This window comes from Salvelinus alpinus, chromosome 5 (assembly GCF_045679555.1).
Source record: "Salvelinus alpinus chromosome 5, SLU_Salpinus.1, whole genome shotgun sequence".
Taxonomy (NCBI): domain Eukaryota; kingdom Metazoa; phylum Chordata; class Actinopteri; order Salmoniformes; family Salmonidae; genus Salvelinus; species Salvelinus alpinus.
Genome location: NC_092090.1, coordinates 46,731,194 through 46,759,023, shown reverse-complemented (window position 1 = coordinate 46,759,023; position 27,830 = coordinate 46,731,194). Strand labels below are relative to the sequence as shown.

General features: G+C 44.3%; 1 protein-coding gene across 1 annotated transcript; it reads right to left on the bottom strand.

Annotated features, from left to right (window-relative positions):
• Positions 1-129: 129 nt before the first annotated feature.
• On the bottom strand, positions 130-26,839 carry LOC139576274 (gamma-butyrobetaine dioxygenase-like). Its single transcript, XM_071402178.1, has 8 exons — positions 26,704-26,839; positions 24,834-25,319; positions 22,897-23,011; positions 8,087-8,285; positions 4,249-4,354; positions 3,825-4,021; positions 1,977-2,143; positions 130-1,699 (listed from the first exon to the last, which is right to left on the bottom strand). The coding sequence occupies exons 2-8, from the start codon at positions 25,266-25,268 to the stop codon at positions 1,539-1,541; spliced, it is 1,380 nt and encodes a 459-aa protein (XP_071258279.1). The 5' UTR covers positions 25,269-25,319; positions 26,704-26,839; the 3' UTR covers positions 130-1,538.
• Positions 26,840-27,830: the final 991 nt, after the last annotated feature.

Below are 27,830 nucleotides of genomic sequence, written 5' to 3'. Positions count from 1 at the left end.
CGGAATTTTGATATCGCACTGGGCTGCGGGCCAAAAGCTTGTAGGTTTTCAGACCACCACGGACAAGAGTAACCTAGGGGTGGAAATATCTCCTTTATAGTAAAAGCATTGCATTAATCGAAAATCGTGTTTGCAGGTTTTTAAAAAGCCTTTAATAAAAATGTCATTAAATTCTACGTCATTTCAAATATCAATATTTGACAGAGAGTACGTCTTATATTTATCCAATGCCAAATCAGTTTCTTGTTTGCAAATAATTCAATCTGAGACGTCATTAGGAATCTAAACATGGTACTTCCAAAAGTGTTTCCCTACAAGCTGTCTAGGTTTAAACATATCTTAGCCTACAGAAAGTGAATAGCGTAATCAATTTATAGTGACGGAATTAGATTTCTTCCCAAGCAAAGTTATTTTATGTCTTCTCGGCTATAGAAGGTTTAATCTCAGCCTCTGAATGTCAAAGAAATGAAACAATGATATTCCCAAATGCATTAAGTAACATCTTTCCCGGGTATTTTACACCTTGCTTTACGCTTGTTTCTAGCATAAAGCATCGCAGGTCAAGGCGCTGCTTTAGATCACTTTATATAATCGGATCAGTTTGATTTTCTTCCATATCTTAAGCGAACAAGAGGTAGGTCTGTGCTTTTTGCCATTTTCTTTAATAAAACGTAGGCCAATGGCATCCCCTTTCGTACCACCTCAATTCGAGTCTTGATTGTAACTTAACAGCCCTTCAGTGATATGGAGGTAGTCTATTTAAAGAGTGGGTAGAGGAATTGAGTGACACATCTATGGATATAGCATTCTATAGCCTAATTTCATCTGTCAAACAGGTAGGCCCACCTTTTTTTTCTTAAGGTTAGATATCTGTAACTGAACTAGACACAATATTATATTGTGACAGAGGTAGAAAATGTCACAAACTTCATCACCTCTTGTTGATGTGACACCCTTAAGACATTGACCAGCAGAACACAGGCGATAGAAAAATAGATTAGTGCAAAGTGAAAGATAGCGAAAATATAGGAACAAAGGCATTATAGTCTACCTGCTTCATACAGTAAATGACAGATTTTCCTTAGGTATGCTACTCATATACAGTTTATATGCCTCTGTTAGCACTTATGAAGGGGAGTGTTTATCATTTAGGGAAGTGCTAAACCCTTTTCCCTCAAATTTTTCCCCATCTTCTTGCACTTTGCCCACTTGTCACTCTGTTCAAAAGACTGGCAGCCATCTTGACCCACACAGGGGTAGCCTTTAGCCTACTAGACAATTAGCCATCTGCCTCTTTTCCCCGCTCAGAAATCCTGTAGATCAGGGCTCTCCAACCCTGTTCCTGGAGAGATACCCTCCTGTAGGTTTTCACTCCAACCCCAGCTAATTATTAGAATCAGGTGCACTAGATTAGGGTTGGAGTGAAAACCTACAGGACTGTACAGTAACTCTCCATGAACAGGGTTGGAGAGCCCTGCTGTAGATCGATGCTGTTCTATATAGTTGGAGGAGGCTTCGCTCTGGGGGGCTTTGTGGGTCTAGCTCTCTCCGTTGACAGACTTGCAGAGTATGCGCAGGCGAGACATGACTTCGTCCCAGTCCAGGTAGGCTCCCTCCAGGTGTCTCACCCGGTCTGGGTGGCTCACATAGCTCTTCCGCCCATGGAGCAGGCGCCAGTTGTCAAAGGTGACCAGGTCGCCTGCAGGAGGAAGGATATGCCCACTCAGTACTCACCCATGATATACAGATATTTCAAGATGAAAGTTCAAACGAATAGGCTACCTCTCAAGTGCCTCTTCAGTATGTCACATAAAAGATAACCAATAGTCATAGACGGTATGTCTATCCCTACAACATTTGTAACTACAATTAATGCAATATCTTACAATACAATTCCTATTGCCAACTTTTATCCAGGGAAGATTCACTTGAACTGCTAATCTTGAAGGGGCACACTCATGCACACACACACTAACCAGGCTCCATCTTGTAGGTGAGCATGTTTTCTGGCCGCGTCATCAGCTGGATGTAGGCCTTGAGGGAGCTGTAGAAGGCCTGGACCTGGTGCAGGGGGAGGTCCAGCACAGAGTCCCTGGTGGCATTGTTGTAGTTGATCCGTACCACCCGCCCATCACTGTCAACACTGCTCAGAGAGAAGAGGGGTGCCAATGTTAGTGAGTTTGTGTGTCAACCTTTAGAAACTATGAAAATGACTGCATGATGGACATCTAGGTTTTGTTGCATAATAAGTTGACAAGTGTCAGATGCTCATATCTGATACAATCATACAAGAATGATCAGTATCCGTAATTAGAAATTCCCACAGTGACCTTGCTTGCTCACTTAAAATCACCTTCTCACCCATCAGTTGAAGGCAATGTTCCCTCACAAAAAATTGGGCACTGAGCAAATTTCACTGAGCAAAATTCTGTGCAACTTCCGGGCCAAGTTTACTGTGAACACTGAGGCTTTAACGCTTTAAGTTACAGTTTTAACAGTGGCCAAGTAGGTTACTGTGGGTATTTGATCATAATGTAGGCCTACTAGAGTGGCCTACCATCAAAAACCATGGAGAGAAAATGTATCCCATAACATTTTAACATGTAAATAGTTGGTCTATCATTCAGCCTACAGTAGCAGCAAATGTGTGGTGTACAAAGTAGGTCTACATTCCATGAGACTTTTGGGGAAAAAAACATGCAGGGCTTGACATTAACCTGTTGATCCACTTGTTCTTCAGACAAGGAGGGGACTGAACATGTGTGGTTTGATGCAAGAAACCAAAAGTAAAATGTTTTATTATTCCCATTCCACTTTACAGATAACCAGAAAAAGTATGCTACCCTCTACCTATTGGCTACTTAGCTTATTCAAGACCATCTCAAAATATAACACTGCCCCTTTAAGACATAAACAAGCTCTTTACCTAACTTGCTTTTCAAAGATGGCTAGAAATGCGCACATTTTGTGCTCTTGTATGAAGCATTGCTGACAAAAAAGTAGCTATAACTGGGATAATAACTCACTAACTAGAAAATAATATGAACAAATGTGCACAAGTGGCTACATGAGCTCTCGCTTTGATCTAAAAACAAGCGCATCTACTCACGACTGCTCACGCTGTAAACACAGTCCAGTTCAAAGTAAATGGCACAGATCCATATGGCAATGTTTTTGCATATAGGCCTACTGCAGCTCTGATTGTTTATGGTGCACTGGTCTATCTAGAGTATGGGCCTGAGTCGTGCCTGTCAATGCAATTGAATCCTACTCCAATGCGCTCTTCCTACAAGAAAATCTCTTGCACAGTTAGTTTTGCATATTAAATCCTGCATAGTTCGTTTTGTTTCTGTATGTTACATTGAAAGTGGCTAATACGGGTTGATTCGAGCACAATTCCCACAGCAGAGTGAAATGTTGATAGTGTTAACTAAAGGGGAAACTCTAGAAAGTTGTGTGAAGTTCAATCTCGTGCTTCTCTGAGCGGGCTGATATTTATTCTGCGCACAGCTCCTTAGAGTGAACATTGGTTGCAGGTTGTGTATTATACATTGATTCTGCGGTTTACATTCTGAGCAGCAGATGGCGACACATATCTATCAAGCTCCTAAATCACATCCATGTAGCTTTAAGATAATCTTGAGAATGTAAGTGAGTGAGTGTCCGTATATGTGTGTATTTTGGTCCATGTGCTACCTGGAGCAGTTCTAGACTGACCTGTCAAGTCACATTAATATGTAAGCTGAGTGATGGCTCTTATGTGTGCAAAAAACAGGCCAATGCATCCATGTCTTATGTATTTTAATGGTGTGGCGATCACTCACTCTATGATGTGGTTCTTGGACTGCACCATGAAGTCACAGTAGTCGGACCCTGTGTCGGTGAAGTCCACCCGCAGGGAGGTGAGGGTCCTGAAAGCCTCGGGGTCTTCTCTTCTCAGTTGATCTGCCATGTGGAAGCCGTCCACCGCTTCACTCTCCCCACCCTCGCCAGCCTGGCACAGGCAATGCAGGAACTGCACCTGCAAACAGCCATACAGGATATTAGTACTGTTGCTAACAGCCATCCCATACAGGATACATACATCTTACATGGGTTGGGGACTGTGTGCAGTAAACGGTTTAAATATATGCGTGTGCTTGCGCAAGAGTGTTTTATCCAGATGTGACTCAGCTGTCTGACTGATAGTGGGAAAGTAGAGGATTAATGTAGATTTCATGAAGATGACGGTGGATCCTGTCTACTCACTCCAGGTGGGTAGTGCAGTGCTGGATAGTCAGTGTGGAGACTGAGTTTGCCAGCGGTGTAGGCCACGTTGTTAGCCTGGGATTTGTCCTGCACCTGCCATGTGTGCCTGAGGAAGGAATGAGAAAAGTTAAGAAAGGTCTATTATTAATGATTATTAACTAATTATCTAATCACAAACGGTGTTGAGAACTAAGGACCAAGGCATTGTCTTTGGAAACATTAAAAAGGTTCAAGAGCAACAGGACATGGATAAAGTTATTCATCGTCCTACATTTCTAGCATTTGTTAAATAGTATGCCAATTATACTAGGTGTCTTCTTTGCTCTTGGCATGGAGTCACTGTGCTCAAATATATGCAAATATGTGCCCTGGTTTTTTGTTGTCTCTCTTGGGTTGTTGATTGCGGAAGACTTCTTTTTTTCCTTTACAATAAACAAAAACTGCAGCTTCTTTAATGACATGTCTCTTGCTTTGGTTCGCAGCTGTTAGCTTCCTCTGACCTGAGCTAAACTGCTGGCTGTGGGATGCTTGTTGTTCCAACCTCAGCTTTATTGGCCCACGTGCAATCATTGGAAAACAAACTGGACGATCTACGAGTAAGACTATCCTACCAAGGGACATTAAAAACTGTAATCTCTTATGTTTCACAGACGTGGCTGAACGATGACACGGATAATATAGAGCTGGCTGGCTTCTCTGTGTATGGGTAGGACAGAGCAGCTACATCTGGTAAGACGAGGGGCGGGGTGTGCGTCTATTTGTCAATAACTGCTGGTGCACAATGTCTAATATTAAAGAAGTCTTGAGGTATTGCTCGCCTGAGGTAGAATACCTTATGATAAGCTGTAGACCACACAATCTATATTATTCGTAGCCATCTATTTACCACCACAAACCGATGCCGGCACTAAGACCGCACTCATGAGCTGTATAAGGCCATAAGCAAACAAGAAAACGCTCATCCAGAAGCGGCGCTCCTAGTGGCTGGGGACTTTAATGCAGGCAACTTTAAATCCGTTCCAGCAGCATGTCACATGTGCAACCAGATGGGAAAAAAAACTCTAGACCACCTTTTCTGTCACGACCGTCGTCGGAAGGAGACCAAGGTGCAGCGTGGTGAGCGTACATTTTACTTTAATTTTAATGTCGCCAACAAAACAAGAAACAAAGAAATGACCGTGAAGCTTAACAGGGCTAAGTGCCACTAACAAAGATAACTACCCACAAATGTGAAAGGAAAAAAGGCTGCCTAAGTATGATTCCCAATCAGAGACAACGATAGACAGCTGTCCCTGATTGAGAACCCTACCCGGCCAAAACATAGAAATACAAAGCATAGAAATAAAGAAACTAGAATGCCCACCCTAGTCACACCCTGGCCTAACCAAAAATAGAGAATAAAAACCTCTCTATGGCCAGGGCGTGACATTTACTCCACACACAGAGACGCATACAAAGCTCTCCTCAGCCATCCATTTGACAAATCTGACCATAATTCTATTCTCCTGATTCCTGCTTATAAGCAAAAACTTAAGCAGGAAATACCAGTGACTAGATCAATACGTAAGTGGTCAGATGATGTGGATGCTACGCTACAGGACTGTTTTGCTAGCACAGACTGGAATATGTTCCAGGATTCATCCAATGGTATTGAGGAGTATATCACCTCAGTAACCGCTCTTACTACACTGGCTCTGACGCTCGTCGGATGTGGCAGGGCTTGAAAAATATTACAGACTACAAAGGGAAACCCAGCCACGAGCTACCCAGTGACGCGAGCCTACCAGGCGAGTTAAATGCCTTTTATGCTCGCTTCAAGGCAAGCAACACTGAAGCATGTATGAGAGCACCAGCTGTTCCGGATGACTGTGTGATCCCGCACTCCGTAACTGATGTGAGCAAGACCTTTAAACAAGTCAACATTTACAAAGCTGCGGGGCCAGACGGATTACCAGGACGTATACTCAAAGCATGCATGGACCAACTGGCAAGTGTCTTTACTGACATTTTCAAACTCTCCCTGACCGAGTCTGTTATACCTACATGTTTCAAACAGACCACCATGGTCCCTGTGCCCAAGAAAGTGAAGGTTATCTGCCTAAATGATTACCGCCCTGTAATACTCACGGCGGTAGCCATGAAGTGCTTTGAAAGGCTGGTCATGGCTCACATCAACACCATCATGCCGGAAACCCTAGACCCACTCCAATTTGCATACCGCCCCAACAGATCCACAGATGGCGCAAACTCAATCGCACTCCACACTGCCCTTTCCCACCTGGACAAAAGGAACACCTATGTGAGGATTGGCTCAGTGTTCAACACCATAGTGCCCACAAAGCTGGGACTAAACACCTCCCTCTGCAACTGGATCCTGGACTTCCTGACGGGCCGCCCCCAGGTGGTAAGGTTAGGCAACAACACATCTGCAACACTGATCCTCAACACTGGGGCCCCTCAGGGGTGCGTGCTTAGTCTACTCCTGTACTCCCTGTTCACCCACGACTGCGTGGCCATGCACAACTCCAAAACCATCATTAAGTTTGCTGACGATACAACGATGACACAGCCTATAGGGAGGTCAGAGACCTGGCAGTGTGGTGCCAGGACAACAACTTCTCCCTCAACGTGACCAAGACAAAGGCCGCCCCCAGGTGGTAACAAACTATGATGGTCCAAACACACCAAGTCAGAATAGGGCATGACAACACCTTTTCCCCCTCAGGAGACTGAAAAGATTTGGCATGGATCCCCAAATTTTCAAAAAGTTCTACAGCTGCACCATTGAGAGCATCGTGACCGGTTGCATCAGCGCCTGGTATGGCAACTGCTTGGCATCTAACAGTAAGGCGCTACAGAGGGTAGTGCGTACGGCCCAGTACATCACTGGGGCCAAGCTTCCTGACATCCAGGACCTATATACTAGACGGTGTCAGAGGAAGGCCCAAAGAATTGCCAAAAACTCCAGTCACCCAAGTCATAGACTGTTCTCTCTGCTACCGCACGGCAAGTGGTACCAGAGCGCCAAGTCTAGGACCAAAAGGCTCCTTAACAGCTTCTACCCCCAAACCATAAGACTGCTGAACAATGAATCAAATGGCTACCCGGACTATTTACATTGACCGCCCCCCTTTGTTTTTACACTGCTGCTACTCGCTGTTTATTATAAATGCATAGTCACTTTTCAAACTACCTCGACTAACCTGTACCCCTGCACATTGACTTGGTACCGGTACCCCCTGTATATAGCCTCGTTATTGTTATGTAATTATTTTCCCATTTGATTAGATTTTTTTTTTTTACTTTAGTTTATTTAGTAAATATTTTCTTAACTTTATTTCTTGAACTGCATTGTTGGTTAAGGGCTTGTAAAATAAACATTTCACGGTAAGGTTGTATTCGGCGCGCATCTGATTTTTTAACATTTGATTTGATTGAATGTATTGGGTAATACCTCGGGCTTAACATCCCCTGGATGAATTTTGGACTGAGGCCCACCTACCAAAACTCAATTAGGTTGCATGTCCATAAAACTTTTGGTTAATCCAGACTGAAGGCAACAATAGCGAGCGTAGCATTCAGTCTGGTTTAACCAGGCTGTCCATGTTATCCTCAGTATACAAAAGGAGCGGATAGTTGAGAGTAGCAATGGCTTTCTATAATTAGGATATTTTAGGAAAAATCGGACATGATGGCAAAGTTCAAACGCACCCTAGTGAATCTGCTGTGGTTGAAATATAAAGCTGTGTGGAAAATGCAGAGCTTTTAGAAATTGTATGACCGTGGTTTGGCTTAAGATTGTATGAAGCTAATACAGTCAGAGAGCATGGTTTCTCACCCATAGAATGTCAGTCTTAGGTATCCGATCCTCTGGCTGAGGCGGGCCACCTGACCCTGCTCCACCGGCGCCCCCTTCAGGTAGACGATGCCCACGCGGCGTAGAGCCAGCAGCCAGGCCAGGGCGGCCTTGTCATCGTGGAGGACCTCCTCGAAGTTGGCCGTGGGGATCCGTAGCTCTGAGTCCCAGTACATACGCTCTGAGAGAGCCAAGGAGATAGATGCACTTCATTAACCGTCCTGTATCGTATCATTGTTTGTCAAAGTTCCCAGGTTTTTCAGAAATTCCAGTTGGAGGTTCCCCAGAATCAGGAGGGAATGAGTAGGGAGGGAATCCTTCAACTAAATATCCTTGATGCAGGATTTCTGAAAAACGTAGTAAATCTCCGGAATTTTTCAACGTCAGAATTTTGCAATACAACATTTCGGCCATTTTCTACCAATGTTGACAACTGACAGTTTCTGCTCTGTGCAGTGATTAAACTGCCTGGGGTGCAGGTGGGACAGAACAGAATGCTTGTTTGCCTTGGTGTAGGACAGCTCAGGTTGTCACAACCATATGGACACATGGACAGAAACCACAGCCTGTCAATGGACAATGGACTCTAATGGCAATATGTCTTATGCTCCTGGACACAGTCTGTACTGTCTGTACATAATGTGTCTGTGTCCATGAAACGTTTCCTCCAAGGGATAGGAGGGAGGGAGGGAGGCCAGCTCGCTATGGTTGGAATACTCTGTGAGGAAGACGGGGAAGGGGGAGAGAGGGGTGAGAAGAGTCTGCATTTCTCGACTGACAGCAGTGGAAAAAGCCTCCCACCGCTTCGCTTCGCACCCAGCTGGCTTCAGCCCTTTTTCCATAGAGGCTCTCTCCAGTGGCTCCTGCATTGCAGACACAGCTGCCGAGCACATTTAGTGTGTGTGTGTGTGGGTACAAAGCTAGTGTTAATTAATTATTCAAAAACAAACCAAGGGGGTACAACAAACCTCTTCAGTGGCAATTCATCAGGATTAAGTAGAGTAAAAATCCAAAGAAAGATGTTAGAAAGCTTGACTTTGCATCAACTCAGTTGACGTAAATACTTGTGTGGGGTAGTCAATGGATTTTGCTCCGTGAGTACAGCTACGGTAACGCATGGAGTCTCTGTGTGTGTAGGGGCTCATGCAGGAAGAAGCTGCAGCTTGATTGCCACCCCTGGGGAATGATCCTGACTCTTTTCAGCTGAAACAATGAGTCATCGAGATACAATGATACCCTTCACTGATACTGATGACTTAACCCACAGCAGGTTTTTTACATCTCCCTTCACGCTGTCATCTCCCAAAAAACTGTAGCATAGGTCAAAAAGTAAAATAACACTTTATTAAAGGCTGGCTGATGTTGAGGGTCACCGACGAAGAGAATGTTGAAGTATGAGGAACTTCTAGAATATAGGCTAGTTCCTTCCAATATTCGAATGTTACAAGTACTCCCATGAAATCAGACTAGCCAATAGATACAATTTGACCAGCTAGTATGTATCCGCACACAAAGGGGGACATAAAGCTCTTGGCTAGAGGCAGAACGGTGATTCAGGGACAGCCCTGAGGTTTTGGATATCACACATGACGGAGTAAGCCATAACAGCGGAGGTAAAAGCATGTCATATCGAATTAGGAGTTTTGGCTGAACTTGCCTTCCCCCCTGTAAGTGGACATTTTCTTGTCTGGTAAACTTGTCTAACATCACTGGTTATCTCCTGATTGACTCAAGACCAGTACTCACTACCTTCACTGTTATGTTTTGAACCAAGTACCGTTATGTTGTGAACAAATCGATTTCAATCTTTAAGTGACAAGAAAAATAAAGAGAGAGTAAAGAGAGAGGAAGAGAGAGGCAAATGGAGAGAAAAGAGAGCGAGAGAGAGTGGAGAGTGGAAAGGAGCATAGAGAGAATCAGAGCAGAGAGAGCTAAACCCAGGTAGGCCCTTTAGTGGGTGATGGATGGGGTAAAAGAGCGGCTGGCTGGGCAGTGGGCCCGGGCTGGGAGGGTTCAGATGGTGCAGGGCCCAGAACATTCTGCTCGGTTATTGCCGTGTAATGCTTGACACTCAACGTCTCACCAAGCGCAAAATCGCTGCTCTGATTTCCTGGAACGTGTAGCGTCGGTCCACCAAGCCAATTAGCGATTAGTCTCCCTGACTCTTGCATAGTTTCCAGCCGGGGTTAACTGAGATACACACAGCCTGAGATTGTGTGTTTAGAGAGAGCTAGTTCCTGTGTCTGTCATAGTATGTATGTGTATTAGAACCCAGGAGTTTTTATGTGACACTATTATACTTGTGAATGTACGTGTTATCTGTCTGTTTGATGGGAGTGTGTGTATGCACACACGTTTATGTGAGTGTATTCGTGTGTGCATAATGCCTTTCCTCCCTTACGTTGGTCTTGGTCTGCTGCTGTGGCTTTTCCAGACGAGGAAACCTGAAGCTGCGGCTCCTGTTGCTGACGGCAGTCTCTCTCTATCTCTCGCTCTCTCTCCCCCACCCCCCGCTCTCTCTCCTCCATCCCTCGCCCTCTCTCTGTCTGCTCTCCTCTGGAGCTGGAGGCTCTCTCAACGCTCTACTTGAGTCGTGGTTCTCCAAAAAGCTGCTTTGTGTGTAAGCAGGGTCTGTCACAATTCTAATCCACTAGATCAACTTCCTCAGAGGGTCAATTGTGGAGTTCAGTCCTTCTGACGGCGCTCTGTTTCGACTGGAGGAATTAGACGCCGTATTGTATTTGTTGTAAAGGCCTTCACAAACATGGTGGCATTCATTAAGTGCTTTCATTGCAAAGGGGGCTGATGCCAGTGAGTGTGCCCTCTACGATTATCAGGACAAGCTTGCAGCTGTACTGAAATTTTAGATGAATGGAATTGTGTGGTATATCGGCCAGAGGAATGTTAACATCTAGTGGAATACGGAGGTTTCCGCAAAACTACTACAATCCTGCATCCAATCATGTGAGAAGTGAAGTCACATAAACACACAGTCACACACACACGTCACCTGCGGTGTATCACATTGTAGCTGTTATAGTCCTATTTACAAAGAGTCTGTCTTAAACTGACGTGGCACAGCTAGTCCTTCTCTGGAGAACGCTCCCCACCCTCCGTCCAATACAACAAACTAACCTTTCTCTGTTTAATGGAGAAACCTGCACCACAGAGCCACCTCTGCCTTCTCAGCTTTAATAACACAGTGTATACAGTGTTCTTACTGGAACGCTCAAGGACCCCTAATACCTACCTCTGCCCCATGGTACTTTTTATAGATCTGGAAGACTTGGATAGGAGTCAGCAATAATACCTTGCCCTTCTGGTTTTAGCTTGACCTAGCCCTCAGATGGGCTGGATGGAATTTCCCCATCTTGCTTACACCTATTCAGTCCTTCCAGATCTTTAATATCATTTTCCTTCTCCTGAGCAGTAAAGCTGAACTGAGCTGAACTGAGCTGTACTGTGCTGTGCTGACCTGGTTACACATCCACTTTAGGATACCACACGCATCCAACTGTGTGTGTGTGTGTGTGTGTGTGTGTGTGTGTGTGTGTGTGTGTGTGTGTGTGTGTGTGTGTGTGTGTGTGTGTGTGTGTGTGTGTGTGTGTGTGTGTGTGTGTGTATATATGGAAATGGTGAGGTTTGGGGAAAGATGCGTGTTTTTCCATTGATGCACCACTACAGCTATGTTTTCAGGAGCCTTGTTTTTTTAAACTGATGTGTTCTCACGCATCGCCACAAGAGCACATAGGTCCAGATGGATTCTACATTCATGAGTCAAGGAAGACACAGACTCCCATTAAGTCAAAGGAAAGACATATCAGCTGCTGTTTGGATGAGGAGGAACCAAGTCCCATTAGGACTAACTGAGGCCCAGTCATTCAGATTATCATCACATTCAGACAGTTTGCTAGTTGAACTGATGAGAGTATTATACAGTGCCTTGCAAAAGTATTCATCCTGTCACGTTCCTGACCTATTTTTATGTTATTTTGATTATGTTTAGTTGGTCAGGGCGTGAGTTGGGGTGGGCATTGTATGTTGTGTGTGTTTGGTTAGTCTATGGGTGTTGTATGTGTATGGGATAGTGTTTGTTAGGTTGTCTAGTTATGTCTATGGCTGCCTAGATTGGGTCTCAATCAGAGACAGCTGTCATTCATTTGTCTCTGATTGGGAGCCATATTTAAGGTAGCCATAGGCAGTAGGCTTTTGTGGGTGTTTGTTTCCTGTGTCAGTGTTTGGACCACACAGGACTGTTTTGAGGTATGTCACGTTTGTTGTTTTGTAGTTTGTAGTGTTTTCTTGTTATTTACATTAAACATGTACAATTACCAATCCGCATCTTGGTCCGATCCATGCTCCTCCTCGTCTGAGGAGGAGAACGACTTTGACAGCCATTACAGAAACACCCACCACAACAGGACCAAGCGGATTGAGGAAGGAGGGCAAGAACTAAAGCAATGGAGAGAAGAGGAATGGAGTTGGGAGCAAATTTTCAATGGAGAAGGACCCTGGGCTAAGGTGGGAGAGAATCGCCGCTCTCGGGAGGAGAAGGAGGCAGCCACAGCCCAGGAGCGCTGGTATGAGGAGGCAGCACGTATGAGAGGCTGGAAGCCCGAGAGGCTCACCCAAAAATTTCTTGGGGGGAGGCTAAAGGGGAGTGTGGCGAAGCCGGGTTGGATACCTGAGCCAACTCCCCGGGCTTGCCGTGGAGTGAGAGAGCGTCGTACTGGTCAGACACCGTGTTATGCGGTAAAGCGCACGGTGTCCCCAGTACGCGTGCTTAGCCCAGTGCGGGCTATTCCACCTTGCCGCACTGGGAGGGCTAGGTTGGGCATCGAGCCGAGTGCCATGAAGCCGGCCCAACGTATCTGGTCTCCAGTACGTCTCCTCGGGCCGGCGTACATGGCACCAGCCTTACAGGTGGTGTCCCCGGTTCGCCTGCATAGCCCAGTGCGGGCTATTCCACCTCGCCGCACTGGCAGGGCTACGGGGACCATTCAACCTGGTAAGGTTGGGGAGGCTCGGTGCTCAAGAGCACGTGTCCTCCTTCACGGTCCGGTATATCCGGCGCCACCTTCCCACCCCAGCTCAGTACCATCAGTGCCTACACCACGCACCAGGCTTCCAGTGCATCTCCAGAGCCCTGTTCCTCCTCCACGCACTCTCCCTATGGTGCGTGTCTCCAGCCCAGTGCCTCCAGTTCCGGCACCACGCACCAAGCCTCCTGTGCGTCTCCAGAGCCCTGTACGCACTGTTCCTTCTCCCCGCACTCGCCCTAAGGTGCGTGCCCTCAGCCCGGTACCTCCAGTTCCGGTACCACGCACCAGGCCTAGAGTGCGCCACGAGAGTCCAGTGTGCCCTGTTGTTGTTCCCCGCACTAGCCTGAAGGTGCGTGTCCTTAGCCCGGTACCTCCAGTTCCGGTACCACGCACCAGGCCTACAGTGCGTCTCAGCCGGCCAGAGTCTGCCGTCTGCCCAGCGGCGCCTGAACTGCCCGTCTGCCCAGCGGCGCCTGAACTGCCCGTCTGCCCAGCGGCGCCTGAACTGCCCGTCTGCCCAACGCCGTCTGAACTGTCCGTCTGCCATGAGCCTGCAAAGCCGCCCGTCTGCCATGAGCCTGCAAAGCCGCCCGTCTGCCATGCAGGAGCCGCTAGAGCCGTCCGCCAGACAGGAGCCGCTAGAGCCGTCAGCCAGACAGGAGCCGCTAGAGCCTTCCGCCAGACCGGATCAGCCAGAGCCTTCCGCCAGACCGGATCAGCCAGAGCCTTCCGCCAGACCGGATCAGCCAGAGCCTTCCGCCAGACCGGATCAGCCAGAGCCTTCCGCCAGACCGGATCAGCCAGAGCCTTCCGCCAGACCGGATCAGCCAGAGCCTTCCGCCAGACCGGATCAGCCAGAGCCTTCCGCCAGACCGGATCAGCCAGAGCCTTCCGCCAGATCTGACCAGCCAGAGCCGTCAGCCAGCCATGACCAGCCAGAGCCGTCAGCCAGCCATGACCAGCCAGAGCCGTCAGCCAGCCATGACCAGCCAGAGCCGTCAGCCAGCCAGGATCCGCCAGCCAGCCAGGATCCGCCAGCCAGTCCGGAGCTGCAGTCCCTCAGCCCGGAGCTGCCGTCCCTCAGCCCGGAGCTGCCGTCCCTCAGCCCGGAGCTGCCGTCCCTCATCCCGGTGCTGCCCCTTATCCCGGTGCTGCCCCTTATCCCGATGCTGCCCCTTCAGTTAGGTGGGTTTAGTTGGAGGGTGGTCATTGGGTGGGGGATACGGAAGCGGGGAGTGACTATGGTGGTGTGGGGACAGCGTCCAGAGCCGGAGCCACCACCGTGGACAGATGCCCACCCAGACCCTCCCCTAGACTTTTGGTGGTGCGCTCGGAGTACGCACCTTGAGGGGGGGGTTATGTCACGTTCCTGACCTATTTTTATGTTATTTTGATTATGTTTAGTTGGTCAGGGCGTGAGTTGGGGTGGGCATTGTATGTTGTGTGTGTTTGGTTAGTCTATGGGTGTTGTATGTGTATGGGATAGTGTTTGTTAGGTTGTCTAGTTATGTCTATGGCTGCCTAGATTGGGTCTCAATCAGAGACAGCTGTCATTCATTTGTCTCTGATTGGGAGCCATATTTAAGGTAGCCATAGGCAGTAGGCTTTTGTGGGTGTTTGTTTCCTGTGTCAGTGTTTGGACCACACAGGACTGTTTTGAGGTATGTCACGTTTGTTGTTTTGTAGTTTGTAGTGTTTTCTTGTTATTTACATTAAACATGTACAATTACCAATCCGCATCTTGGTCCGATCCATGCTCCTCCTCGTCTGAGGAGGAGAACGACTTTGACAGCCATTACACATCCCCCTTGGTGTTTGTCCTATTTTGTTGCATTACAACCTGTAATTTAAATGGATTTTTATTTGGATTTCATGTAATGGACATACACAAAATAGTCCAAATTGGTGAAGTGAAATTTAAAAAATAACTTGTTTAAAAAAATTCTAAACTGAAAAGTGGTGCATGCATATGTATTCACCCCCTTTGCTATGAAGCCCCTAAATAACATCTGTTGCAACCAATTACTTTCAGAAGTCACATAATTAGTTCAAGTCCACCTGTGTGCAATCTAAGTGTCACATGATCTCTGTATATATACACCTGTTCTGAAAGGCCCCAGAGTCTGCAACACCACTAAGCAAGGGGCACCACCAAGCAAGCGGCACCATGAAGACCAAGGAGCTCTCCAAACAGGTCAGGGACAAAGTTGTAGAGAAGTACAGATCAGGGTTGAGTTATAAAAACATATCAGAAACTTTGAACATCCCACGGAGCACCATTAAATCCATTATTAAAAAATGGAAAGAATATGGCACCACAACAAACCTGCCAAGAGAGGGCCGCCCACCAAAACTCACAGACCAAGCAAGGAGGGAATTAATCAGAGATGCAGTAAAGAGACCAAAGATAACCCTGAAGGAGCTGCAAAGCTCCACAGCGGAGATTAGAGTATCTGTCCATAGGACCACTAAGTCGTACACTCCACAGAGCTGGGCTTTACGGAAGAGTGGCCAGAAAAAAAGCATAGCTTTTTACTAAAATGTAGCTTTTTGGCCATTAAGGAAAATGCTATGTCTAACGCAAACCCAACACCTCTCATCACCCCGAGAACACCATCCCCACAATGAAGCATGGTGGTAACAACATCATGCTGTGGGGATGTTTTTCATCGGCAGGGACTGGGAAACTAGTCAGAATTGAAGGAATGGTAGATGGCGCTAAATACAGGGAAATTCTTGAGGGAAACCTGTTTGTCTTCCAGAGATTTGAGACTGGGACGGAGGTTCACCTTCCAGCAGGACAATGACCCTAAGCATACTGCTAAAGCAACACTTGAGTGGTTTAAGAGGAAACATTTAAATGTATTGGAATGGCCTAGTCAAAGCCCAGACCTCAATCCAATTGAGAATCTGTGGTGTGACTTAAAGACTGCTGTACACCAGCAGAACCCATCCAACTTGAAGGAGCTGGAGCAGTTTTGCCTTGAAGAATGGGCAAAAATCCCAGTGGCTAGATGTGCCAAGCTTATAGAGACATACCCCAAAAGACTTGCAGCTGTAATTGATGGAAAAGGTGATTCTACAAAGTATTGACTTTGGGGGGGTTAATAGTTAAGCACGCTCAAGTGTTCTGTTTTTTTATTTATATTTTTTTATAAATATTTTGCATCTTCAAAAAGGTAGGCATGTTGTGTAAATCAAATGATACAACCCCCCCCCCCCAAAAAAAATATATATTTTAATTCCAGGTTGTAAGGCAACAAAATAGGAAAAAATGCAAAAGGGGTGAACACTTTCGCAAGCCACTGTAGACAGTGAACCCAGTGAATGCAATATGTATGCCGTTAAGTAACTATTTAAAAAAACATTCATACTTGTGTTCATCTCTAAGCCAAGCTAGTTATCAATGTCTCATTAAAAAGTGATAAACAATTCTATTTTATTTTATTACCATTTACAAACATGGCTTGCTTGCTAAAACTACATCAGAGCAGAATGTTCCATTTCTTAGTGGCCAAACAAGGAGTGTTTTAAGGACAGTCTTAAGGATCTCTCGTTATACCACTAACAACTGGCCCAGAGTCAGATTAGGCCTGTTTATCTCATGAAGGGATGCACTCCAAAAATCTGCACTGCAGGGAAGAGAGTGACTCAGTAGGCACTATGGTAGTGACTAGAGTTCGACCGATTATGATTTTTCAACGCCGATACTGATTATTGGAGGACCAAAAAAAGTTGATGCCGATTAATCGGCCAATTTTTTTATTTATTTGTAATAATGACAATTACAACAATACTGAATGAACACTTTTATTTTAACATAATATAATACATCAATAAAATAAATTTAGCCTGAAATAAATAATGAAACATGTTCAATTTGGTTTAAATAATGCAAACACAAAGTGTTGGAGAAGAAAGTAAAAGTGCAATATGTGCCATGTAAAAAAGCTAACGTTTAAGTTCCTTGTTCAGAACACGAGAACATATGAAAGCTGGTGGTTTCTTTTAACATGAGTCTTCAATATTCCCAGGTAAGAAGTTTTAGGTTGTAGTTATTATAGGACTATTTCTCTCTATACCATTTGTATTTCATATACCTTTGACTATTGGATGTTCTTATTGTATTGCCAGTGTAACAGTATAGCTTCCGTCCCTCCGCTCGACCTCTACCTGGGCTCGAACCAGGAACACACTGACAACAGCCACCCTCGAAGCATCGTTACCCATTGCTCCACAAAAGCCGCGGCCCTTGCAGAGCAAGGGGAACAACTACTTCAAGGTCTTAGAACGAGTGACGTCACCAATTGAAATGCTATTAGCGCGCACCCCGCTAACTACCTAGCCATTTCACATCGGTTACACCAGCCTAATCTCGGGAGTTGATAGACTTGAAGTCATAAACAGCTCAATGCTTGAAGCACAGGGAAGAGCTGCTGGCAAACGCACGAAAGTGCTGTTTGAATGAATGCTTACGAGCCTGCTGCTGCCTACCACCGCTCAGTCAGACTGCTCTATCAAATATAAAATCATAGACTTAACTATAACATAATAACACACAGAAATACGAGCCTTATGTCATTAATATGGTCAAATCCGGAAACTATCATTTCGAAAACAAAATGTTTATTCTTTCAGTGAAATACGGAACCGTTCCGTATTTTATCTAACGGGTGGCATCCATAAGTCTAAATATTCCTGTTACATTGCACAACCTTCAATGTTATGTCATAATTACGTAAAATTCTGGCAAATTAGTTCGCAACGAGCCAGGCGGCCCAAACTGTTGCATATAGCTCTGTTGCACAGAACGCAAGAGAAGTGACAGAATTTCCCTAGTTAAAAGAAATTCATGTTAGCAGGCAATATTAACTAAATATGCAGGTTTAAAAATATATACTTGTGTATTGATTTTAAGAAAGGCGTTGATGTTTATGGTTAGGTACACATTGGTGCAACGACAGTGCTTTTTTTACGAATGACCTTGTTAAATAACCGTTTGGCGAAGTAGGCTATGAATAAATGATAAATTAACAGGCACCGCATCGATTATATGCAACGCAGGACAAGCTAGATAAACTAGTAATATCATCAACCATGTGTAGTTAACTAGTGATTATGTTAAGATTGATTGTTTTTTTATAAAATTTGTTTAATGCTAGCTAGCACCTTACCTTGGCTCCTTGCTGCACTCGCATAACAGGTAATCAGCCTGCCACGCAGTCTCCTCGTGGAGTGCAATGTAATCGGCCATGATCGGTGTCCAAAAATGCCGATTACCGATTGTTAAGAAAACTTGAAATCGGCCCTAATAATCGGCCATTTCGATTAATCGGTCGACCTCTAGTAGTGACCAAGCAGACAGTGAGTAAAGGTGTTGACACATTTACTGGCAGCAGTTGGTGGAGAAGAGTCCAGAGGAAGATCTGTGAGAAAAAACTGTGGCCTGTTGGGTAAGCCAGCCAACACTGCTTCGTCACCTCACGGTAGGTAAAAGGCTCAAAGTACACTAGCCAGAAAGTGAGAAAACACCACGTCACTCACCGAGGATACTCCTTATCCTCCTCAAGCATTCAAAGAGACCTTAAGGACACAATAGTGCCAGTTTACAGGCTTTATTACTGTTCACAGGAGGCGGCAAGTTGGAACATTTGATAAACATGCAGAAGGTAATGACTACTACACTCTCAAAATAAAAGATGCTATCTAGAACCTAAAAGGGTAATTCGGCTGTCCCCATTGGAGAACCCTTTGAAGAACCATTTTTGGTTCCAGCTCGAACCCTTCGGGGTTCCATGTAGGATCCTTTCCCCAGAGGTTTCTACATGGAACCCAAAAGGGATCTGCGTGGAACAAAAAAAGGGTTCTCCCTGGAACCAAAAAGGGTTATCCTATGGGGACAGCCAAAGTACCCTTTTGGAACCCTTTTTCTAAGAGTGTACTGATAATGTTAATAATGTAGGCCTAGATAGATAATGCCTAATAATAATGGTAATAATAACTACACTACTGTTGGAACTACACTGGCAAGAAAAAGTATGTGAACCCTTTGGAATTACCTAGACTTTTGCATAAATTGGTCATAGATGAAGATTAGATCATATTTTCAGTCACAACAATAGACAAACATAGTCTGCTTCAATTAATAACACACAAATGATTGGATTTTTCTTGTCTATATTGAATACATCATTTAAATATTCACGGTGTAGGTTGGAAAAAGTATATGAACCCCTAGGCTAATGACTTCGCCAAAAGCTAATTGGAGTCAGGAATCAGCTAACCTGGAGTCCAAGAGAGCGGTTCACACCAGACATCCCAAGAATATTGCTGAACTGAAACAGTTTTGTAAAGAGGAATGGTCCAAAATTCCTCCTGACCGTTGTGCAGGTCTGATCCGCAACTACAGAAAACGTTTGGTTGAGGTTGTTGCTGCCAAAGGAGGGTCAACCAGTTATTAAGTCCAAGAGTTCACAATGTTTACACGGTGTGTTCAATAAAGACATGAAAACATTTTTGTTTGTGTGTTATTAGCTTAAGCAGACTGTCTGTTTTGACTCACGACCAATTTATGCAGAAATCCAGGTAATTCCAAAGGGTTCACATACTTTCTCTTACCACTGTACTTCAATAAAAGAGCGCGATCCAGTATTTCCCATGGAGGGGTGATTGAAACAGATCCATAAAATGATTGAATCAGATCCACAGCCCCCAAAGCCACATCTCCAAGACAAGGGTTTCGGAAACCGAAAATGACTATGGTACCATTCCTAGAATGCCTTAGGAATAAGAAGGCAAAACAACTTGCGGTTGCTAAGGCCCTCGGTAAGATAAACATTCCAATCTCCCTGTGCACAAAACAAGTCTTTGAGTGTTTGTTTGTATACTATACACACACTATGGCTTCAAGCTCTAGCCTGGATGATTGAGTGAGGTCAGAACCAGACCTGGGTTTAAAATATTACTTGAAATAATTAAAATACTAATGCTGTGCTCGACTGAGCTTGCATTGCATAGTACAACCAATGGAATAGTCTCAAAAGTGCAAACCCCACTCGCCTGGCACTCCAGGCAGGCTAAAAAAAATGCCAAATAGCATACTATTTGAATCCAAGACTGGTCAGAACAAGGTCCCCTCAGTTGCAGAGAGAGTTGAGTTTGGCTTAAAAATGGTGTCTCTAAGCATCCACTTCCACTAAGCCTCCCTATAATCAGTATTCCATATGGCAGAGGCAGAAGAGGGGAGTTGAACAGGACTGCACACAGACTTTACCCCATGCCGAAGGTCTCAGGTTATTAAGCTATTTCACATACAGCCGCTGCATACCTCAGCGATGTAGTCTGGTCTACGTGTGAAAACGACATCCTCTGGGCTAGAGATTGACAGGCTGCACACTTTGACAGAAGCAGCCGTGTCTGGGGAACACCATATCCTTGGAAATGATTGGGGCACGTGGACCCGGAGGTTGGTCTAATGGTCAACACAGCCGCCTCCGGACTACATGTGCCCCCAACAGTGGGGGTTCAAATCCAGCTTCTATACTGTCCATTCTCCGAATCTCATTTCTATGCTGTCTAAATAAATTAAAGATAAATACGTTTTATTTAAGTAAATGGTTAGGGGGAAACTCCTAATTCCTACTGACACTAAAGGACAAAAAACAAGTGAGTTGTGATTCAGTCTGAGAAACACCTCATATTATCATATTGACCTCGGCGTCTCCAGCGGGTGCTACACTTTCACAATCTTACCCGTCTTCTAGGAAAACATACAGATGTTCAAAACTAGGCCCATATATGTGAGTGGAAAGAGAAAGAGCTATAGGTAGCTAGGTAGGGATGTGAACTGAACTTGAGTAACAAAACTTCCACATGTGAACATTATTTCACCATCCATCCATCTAAAAATGTAAACTTTTCCATGGTTTTTCGGCAGGAGGAATTTCAGACCAGACCTCAGGAGGATATAATTAAACCCAGAGACAAGGGGGCTGGTGTGTGTGTGCGCGTGCGTGCGTGCGTGTGTGCGTGCGTGAGAGAAAGAGAGAAAAAGAAAACGCACAGAGCCAGACAGAACATGAGCTAATCTCTGTCTGGTAGGAGCACTCCTGGTGTTGAGCTAGCAACAGTGGAAGAACAGAAACCCTGCACTGACAAAGTGTGCGTGTAAGTGTGTGTGGAAGGGGACCTCTTACACTTGTACTAAAGGAGAGAGGGGAGAAGGGGCGGGTTGCTATCGACACACTGCCTTTAAATCACTCGAGTGGAGACAAAGCAGGAGCCACTCAAACCTGTGGGTCCTTCAGGACCACGTGTGGACATACCATAGTCTCTCCTCATTTGAAATGCAGCAACAGCTTTCATTTCACTTTTACTACTGCCTTGTACATGGCTTTTTTTTTTTTACATAGACTGACCAGGTGAATCCAGGTGAAAGCTATGATCCCTTATTGATGTCACTTGTTACATCCACTTCAATCAATGTAGATGAAGGGGAGGAGACAGTTTAAAGAATGATTTTTAAGCCTTGAGACAATTAAAACATGGATTGTCTATGTGTGCCACTCAAAGGGTGAATGGACAACACAAAATATTTAAGTGCCTTTGAACAGGGTATGGTAGTAGGTGCCAGGCGCACCGGTTTGCGTGTGTCAAGAACTGCAGTGCTGCTGGGTTTTTCACGCTCAACAGTTTCCCGTGTGTCTCAAGAATGGCCCACCACCCAAAGGACATCCAGCCAACTTGACACAACTGTGGGAACCATTGGAGTCCACATGGGTCAGCATCCCCATGGAATGCTTTCGACATCTTGTAGAGTCCATGCCCTGACGAAGTGAGCCTGTTCTGCAGGCAAAGGTGGGTACAACTCAATAATAGCAAGGTGTTTCTAATGTTTTGTACACTCAGGGTGCATTGAAGTGTATTTACGTTTTTTTTATGGCATGTGATTAGATTCATCCTGCTCAGTTTTAGAGAAAACAGATTATCAGCAATGTTAATAAGGTCAATGAGATTAAACTTAGTTTATAACTGTGTGTTTGTGTGTGTGTGTGTGTGTGTGTGGGGGGGGGGGGGGGTGCATGAAACCTATTGGATATGCAACAGATATTACAGAAATGTTATCTTGGATGTTAGACTGTTAATCTTGAATATGTGTGTGCTCAACCCTTAGCTAACCATCTGACCATTTAGATCACTTGTAAAAAGCATATACTGATATACAGTAAAAATCCTTAATATCAATAATGGTTTTCTAAATTACTTGTGGCCTGTAGCATATGAAAATTCAGTTTGTATTGCACAAAGAAAATGCCAATCAAAAAGTAACATTGGAATTTGCAGGATTCTTGCTTTAAGTACTGTATGAGGGCACAGACCCTTATTTTCTTTTTCAGAGAAACTCTTCAGGGATATTTTCAAGAACGAAAATCCTTTATCTCATGGGTCTTCAGAGTTACGCAGGAGTCAGCTACTGCTAGACTAGACTGGAACGGACACTGTCAGCATGACTGAATTGGCAATGTGTGTGTGTATGCATGTACTGTACTGTAGCAGTGAATTTCAATAGACAGAGACACATGCTCAACCCAAACTAACAGCTATGAAACTATATAGGCCCTACCAGTTTGGGATTGGATCACAATCAATAATTAAATAAACAAAGGATTTATCCTGATTTATTCCAGAATATCTACTTTCAGCAACAGTACGGAAATTACCATATAGCAGTCCTAGGCGTAATAGTCTTACTGTTGAGGAAGAGCTCCTCTTGTAGGGCTTGTCTGGCAGCAGGAGAGAAGCACCGTTTCCTCAGCCATTCTGGGTCAAACTCGCTGGTGTGCTGGTCCGGCCACACTATGGACACCTGAGGACAACCACAGAGGATGGTTAAGGGTTTGCATGAGAATCCCAAACCTTCCTTAAATGCAGCTCACACTAGTGTAGCACATGGGGATGTGTGAAACCTGCTCCTCAGCCTGAAGTGTCCCCATTTGCGCCAGCGAATAGCTGGCTTTTTGTGTGGTGCCGACTGGTAAGACGCTTTAAGAAGGCGGTCACGTGTGCTAGCAAGGCAGAGGTCCCGAGTTCGCACCAGGTATGGGCCGAGGAAGTGGTACTCGCTAAGCAAGCAGCGTAATGTCCTTTACAGTGATTCCTAGTGACTCAGTGGTGCCTAGTGACTCTGATCTACAGTTGCGCTCAGCTCTGTCGGTGTTGAGTAAGTTTGAGGAGTGAATGTAGCACATGTGGATGTGTGAAACTTGCTTCTCAGCCTAAAGTGTCCCCACTTGCGCCAGTGAATAGCTAGCTTCTCGTGTTGCGGCAACTGGTAAGCAGCGTGAAATCCTTTACACTAGCAACAATATTGCCATCTACACTGAACAAAAATATAAACGCAACAGGTAAAGTTTTGGTCCCACTTTTCATGAACTGCAATAAAAAGTGCCCCAAAATTTTTCATGTGCACAAAAAACGCATTTCTCTCAAATGTTGTACACAAATTTATTTACATGCCTGTTAGTGAGCATTTCTCCTTTGCCAAGATAATCCATCCACCTGACAGGTGTGGCATTTCAAGAACGTCCACCTGACAGGTGTGGCATATCAAGAAGCTGATTAAATAGCATGATCATTACACAGGTGCACCTTGTGCTGGGGACCATAAAAGGACACTCTAAAATGTGCAGTTTTGTCACACAACACAATGTCACAGATGTATCAAGTTGAGGGAACGTGCAATTGGCATGCTGACTGCAGGAATGTCCACCAGAGCTGTTGCCAGAGAATTGAATGTTCATTTCTCTATCATAAGCCACCTCCAATGTCATTTTCGAGAATTTGGCAGTATGTCTAACCGGCATCTCATACGCAGACAAGGTGTATGGCGCCATGTGGGCGAGCGGTTTGCTGATGTCAGCGTTGTGAACCATGTGCCCCATGGTGGCGGTGGGGTTATGGTATGGGCAGGGATAAGTTACGGACATTGAACCCAATTGCATTTTATCGATGGCAAATGGAATGCACAGAGATACCGTGACAAGACCCTGAGGCCCATTGTTGTGCCATTCATCTACCGCCATCACCTCGTTTCAGCATGATAATGCACTGCCCCATGTCGCAAGGATCTGTACACAATTCCTGGAAGCTGAAAATGTCCCAGTTCTTCCATGGCCTGCATACTCAACAGACATGTCACCCATTTAGCATGTTTGGAATGCTCTGGATCGACGTGTTATGACAGTGGTTTTCAGCACAGCCATTGAAGAGGAGTGGGACAACATTCCACAGGCCACAATCAACAGCCTAAATCAACTCTATGTTAAGGAGATGTGTAGCGCTGCATGAGGCAAATGGTGGCCAGATACTGACTGGTTTTCTGATCCACACCCCTACTTTATTTTTTTAGGTATCTGTAACCAACAGATGCATATCTGTATTCCCAGTCATGTAAAATCCATAGATTATGGCCTAATACATGTATTTCAATTGACTGATTTCCTTATATGAACTGTAAATCTTAGAAATTGTTGCATGTTGTGTTTATATTTTTGTTCTGTACAAAATTAACATAAGTGGAGTAAAATGAGTGCCATTAGATTGACACTGATATAAGGTAAGTTTTACATTTTCCTCCTTATGGTTACATTTAGAATTGGGGAAAGATAAGTTGATCCAAGATCTGTTACCTTGTTGTTGTCAGTGACTTGGACACGGTCGACCCCAGTGTGGATGTCCAGTTGGGAGAGCAGCAGGCTGCGCGCATGGGCTGACTGCAGGGTACACAGCGGGCATTGACAGTTGTCCCTCAGCCATGTGTACGGGTACAGGCTCTGCCTGCTGTCCTCCCACTCCACCTCCAGTTGCCTTTCCTGCTCCAGGGCACGGACCTGCCTCACCCCAGGGCTGTTCCCCAGAGCAGTGGAGGGGAGCGGGGTGGGTGCCTGGGTCCCATACCCACGGAGCTGCTTCCAGATCAGTTGAAGAGAAGGAGATGGAGAGGTGGCAGCTGTGGCAACTGCCCATCTAGGCCTACCCTCAGCCCTCAAGGCATGGCAGGCCAAGACGGAGCTTCGCTTGCGCATGCTCGGCAGGGTGCATCGTGCTATAGTGGTCGTCCACATCCTCGAACCAGGACCTCCGGATGAGCTGCTTCTCCAGAACAGAAGGGGTGTCTGAAGAAGCAGGGGAATAAGAAGGAGTTTATGGAAGGGTTTAAAGTTTCAATGGGTGATTATTGCTGCATTGGTTTATTATACCTTACGTCACCTTCTTATAAATGGCCTAATAAAACATGAGGAAAAAATACAGCCAAGCAAGTGACAGTGTGCTTCACAGTCACAGCCATGGAAACTAAGACACATCATTAGGTTTATCTGATGTTCTGAAGACTAAAGAGTTTTTATGCCAAGACACGCACCAGGACAGTACACTCTGGGTTCCAAGTCAACATAAATATTCCAAAGGTTAATAAGGTTACAGGTCAGGACACATGTAGACCTGTATTACTTGTTTTTTTACTTTTATTTAGAATTTATTTAGAATTATTGTTTTAATGTTTTGTATTATCTAGGCATATTTCACCATAAATGGAACTTAGATGTTTTAAAAATGCACTTTCATTGAAATTGTTTTGATTTCAAATAAGCTAGTTATATACGCAAAATGTGTTATAATACTAAATGCACCTTGCTACCACACTGATGAGAATAGGACCTTGCAACTTTTGGTATCCAAAATTGCTTTCACTTGTTATTACAAGCGCGAAAACATTGGGTCGTCACTAGTTATCACAGCCACAAAGTCATAAACCCCGCCTATTTCTACAATTTATCTTCTTAAATGTGATTTTACACATAATCCTAACCTTAAACATACTGCTAACCCTAATCTTAAATTAAGATAAAATCAACAACAAAAACTATTTTTGTACGATAGCACAGCCAGATCAAAATTGACTATCTAGTGGAAACCACAATATCTCGTGATACAATAGAACAGTATTATCCAAATATTTTATTTGAGCATGTTTCCGCTTTGGAATCTAGGTGAAAGGTGAAAACAATGAGCAAGCGTCCCGAAAGCAGCTAGCGCTACAGATTTACAAAAATTGCTAATATATATATATATATATATATATATATATATATATATGTAATAGATAGACAAATGTTGTTATTTTGAAACCTTACAAACTATATATTTTTAACTATTTGTACTTATGCGAGTCTGAACTGCTAGGATAGCTTTACTGTAGCTATCTTCTACTAGTTACCTACTAGTATTACCATTTAATTTAGCCTCCAATGACAAAATAGTTGCCATTAGACGCTCGCTTGCTGACATTAATTGAAGGATTTACAAAAAGCCAGTGTTTGTAGCGAGCTAGCTAGCATTAGCTATCGTTAGCAAATATCCCATTCATTTATGTGGAGACAGGTAACAAATTCTTTACCTAGCTTTAACTACGCAACAAGACATTCCAGTGACAACACATGCTATATTTACCCGCAACATTACAATATGTAGTATCTAAAATATTATGAAAAATGGATTTACCTGTTATTTTGGTAGGCTTTTTAACTTTTGAATGTGTTTTGTCAAGGAAGCGTCTATCAACAACGCAGGTTAGGTTAGCACGTAGGTGAATGACATAACCACTGTCGTGGCGTCATTGGATTTTGCTGAGATGACATCAAGGCCAATGCACATTTATTGATAGCCACAGACCAGTGTTATAGTGTCCCAATATCAAGGTTGGGAACTTAGGAAGTCGATCACAATTAGAATAGCTTAATTAATCATTAAAGAAAATCCATATCATTCTCCCACTCGGTTTCCATATTACAGAATATGGCAGAGCAATCTCTTACCTCTCAGCTCTTCAGTTGTGTCAGTGAGACAGTTTGGACTTGTCCAGTGTAGTTTGTCAGTAACAGGTTGAATTAAACTAGCCTGTGAGCTGGAACTGGGTACAAAAACTGCTTAAAACTATATTCACATCACTCAGAACCCTGTTAGTGGAGAGTTAGTGTTCAAATTATATCCTAATAAGGTTAAATCAAATTTTATTTGTCAAATGCGCCGAGTACAGCAGGTGTAGACATTACCGTGAAATTCTTACAAGTCCTTAACCAACAATGCAGTTAAGAAAATATAGTTAAGAACATTTACAAAATAAACTAAAGTAAAAAATAATAACTAGGCTATATACAGGGGGTAACGGTACCGAGTCAATGTGCTGGGGTACAGGTTAGTCGGTCAAAAATTTTAGAACACCTACTCATTCAAGGGTTTTTCTTAATTTTTTACTATTTTCTACATTGTAGAATAATAGTGAAGACATCAAAACTATGAAATAACACATATGCAATCATGTAGTAACCAAAATAGTGTTAAACAAATCCAAATATATTTGAGATTCTTCAAATAGCCACCCTTTGCCTTGATAACAGCTTTGCACACTTGGCATTCTCTCAACCAGATTCATGAGGCACCTGGTATGCATTTCAATTAACAGGCGTGCTTTCTTAAAAATTAATTGATGGAATTTATTTCCTTAATGTGTTTGAGCCAATCAGTTGTGTTGTGACAAGGTAAGGGGTATACCGAAGATAGCCCTATATGGTAAAAGACCAAGTCCATATTATGGCAAGAACAGCTCAAATAAGCAAAGAGAAATTACT

Excerpts from the sequence above, each read along its gene's own strand:
- LOC139576274 (XM_071402178.1), bottom strand. The coding sequence starts at position 25,268 with ATGTGGACGACCACTATAGCACGATGCACCCTGCCGAGCATGCGCAAG. Across the intron at positions 4,355-8,086 it reads CTAAGACTGACATTCTATGG|GCACACATGGCAGGTGCAGG; the intron begins GTGAGAAACCAT and ends TTCCTTCCTCAG. Across the intron at positions 2,144-3,824 it reads TCCAAGAACCACATCATAGA|TGTTGACAGTGATGGGCGGG; the intron begins GTGAGTGATCGC and ends CTCTCTGAGCAG.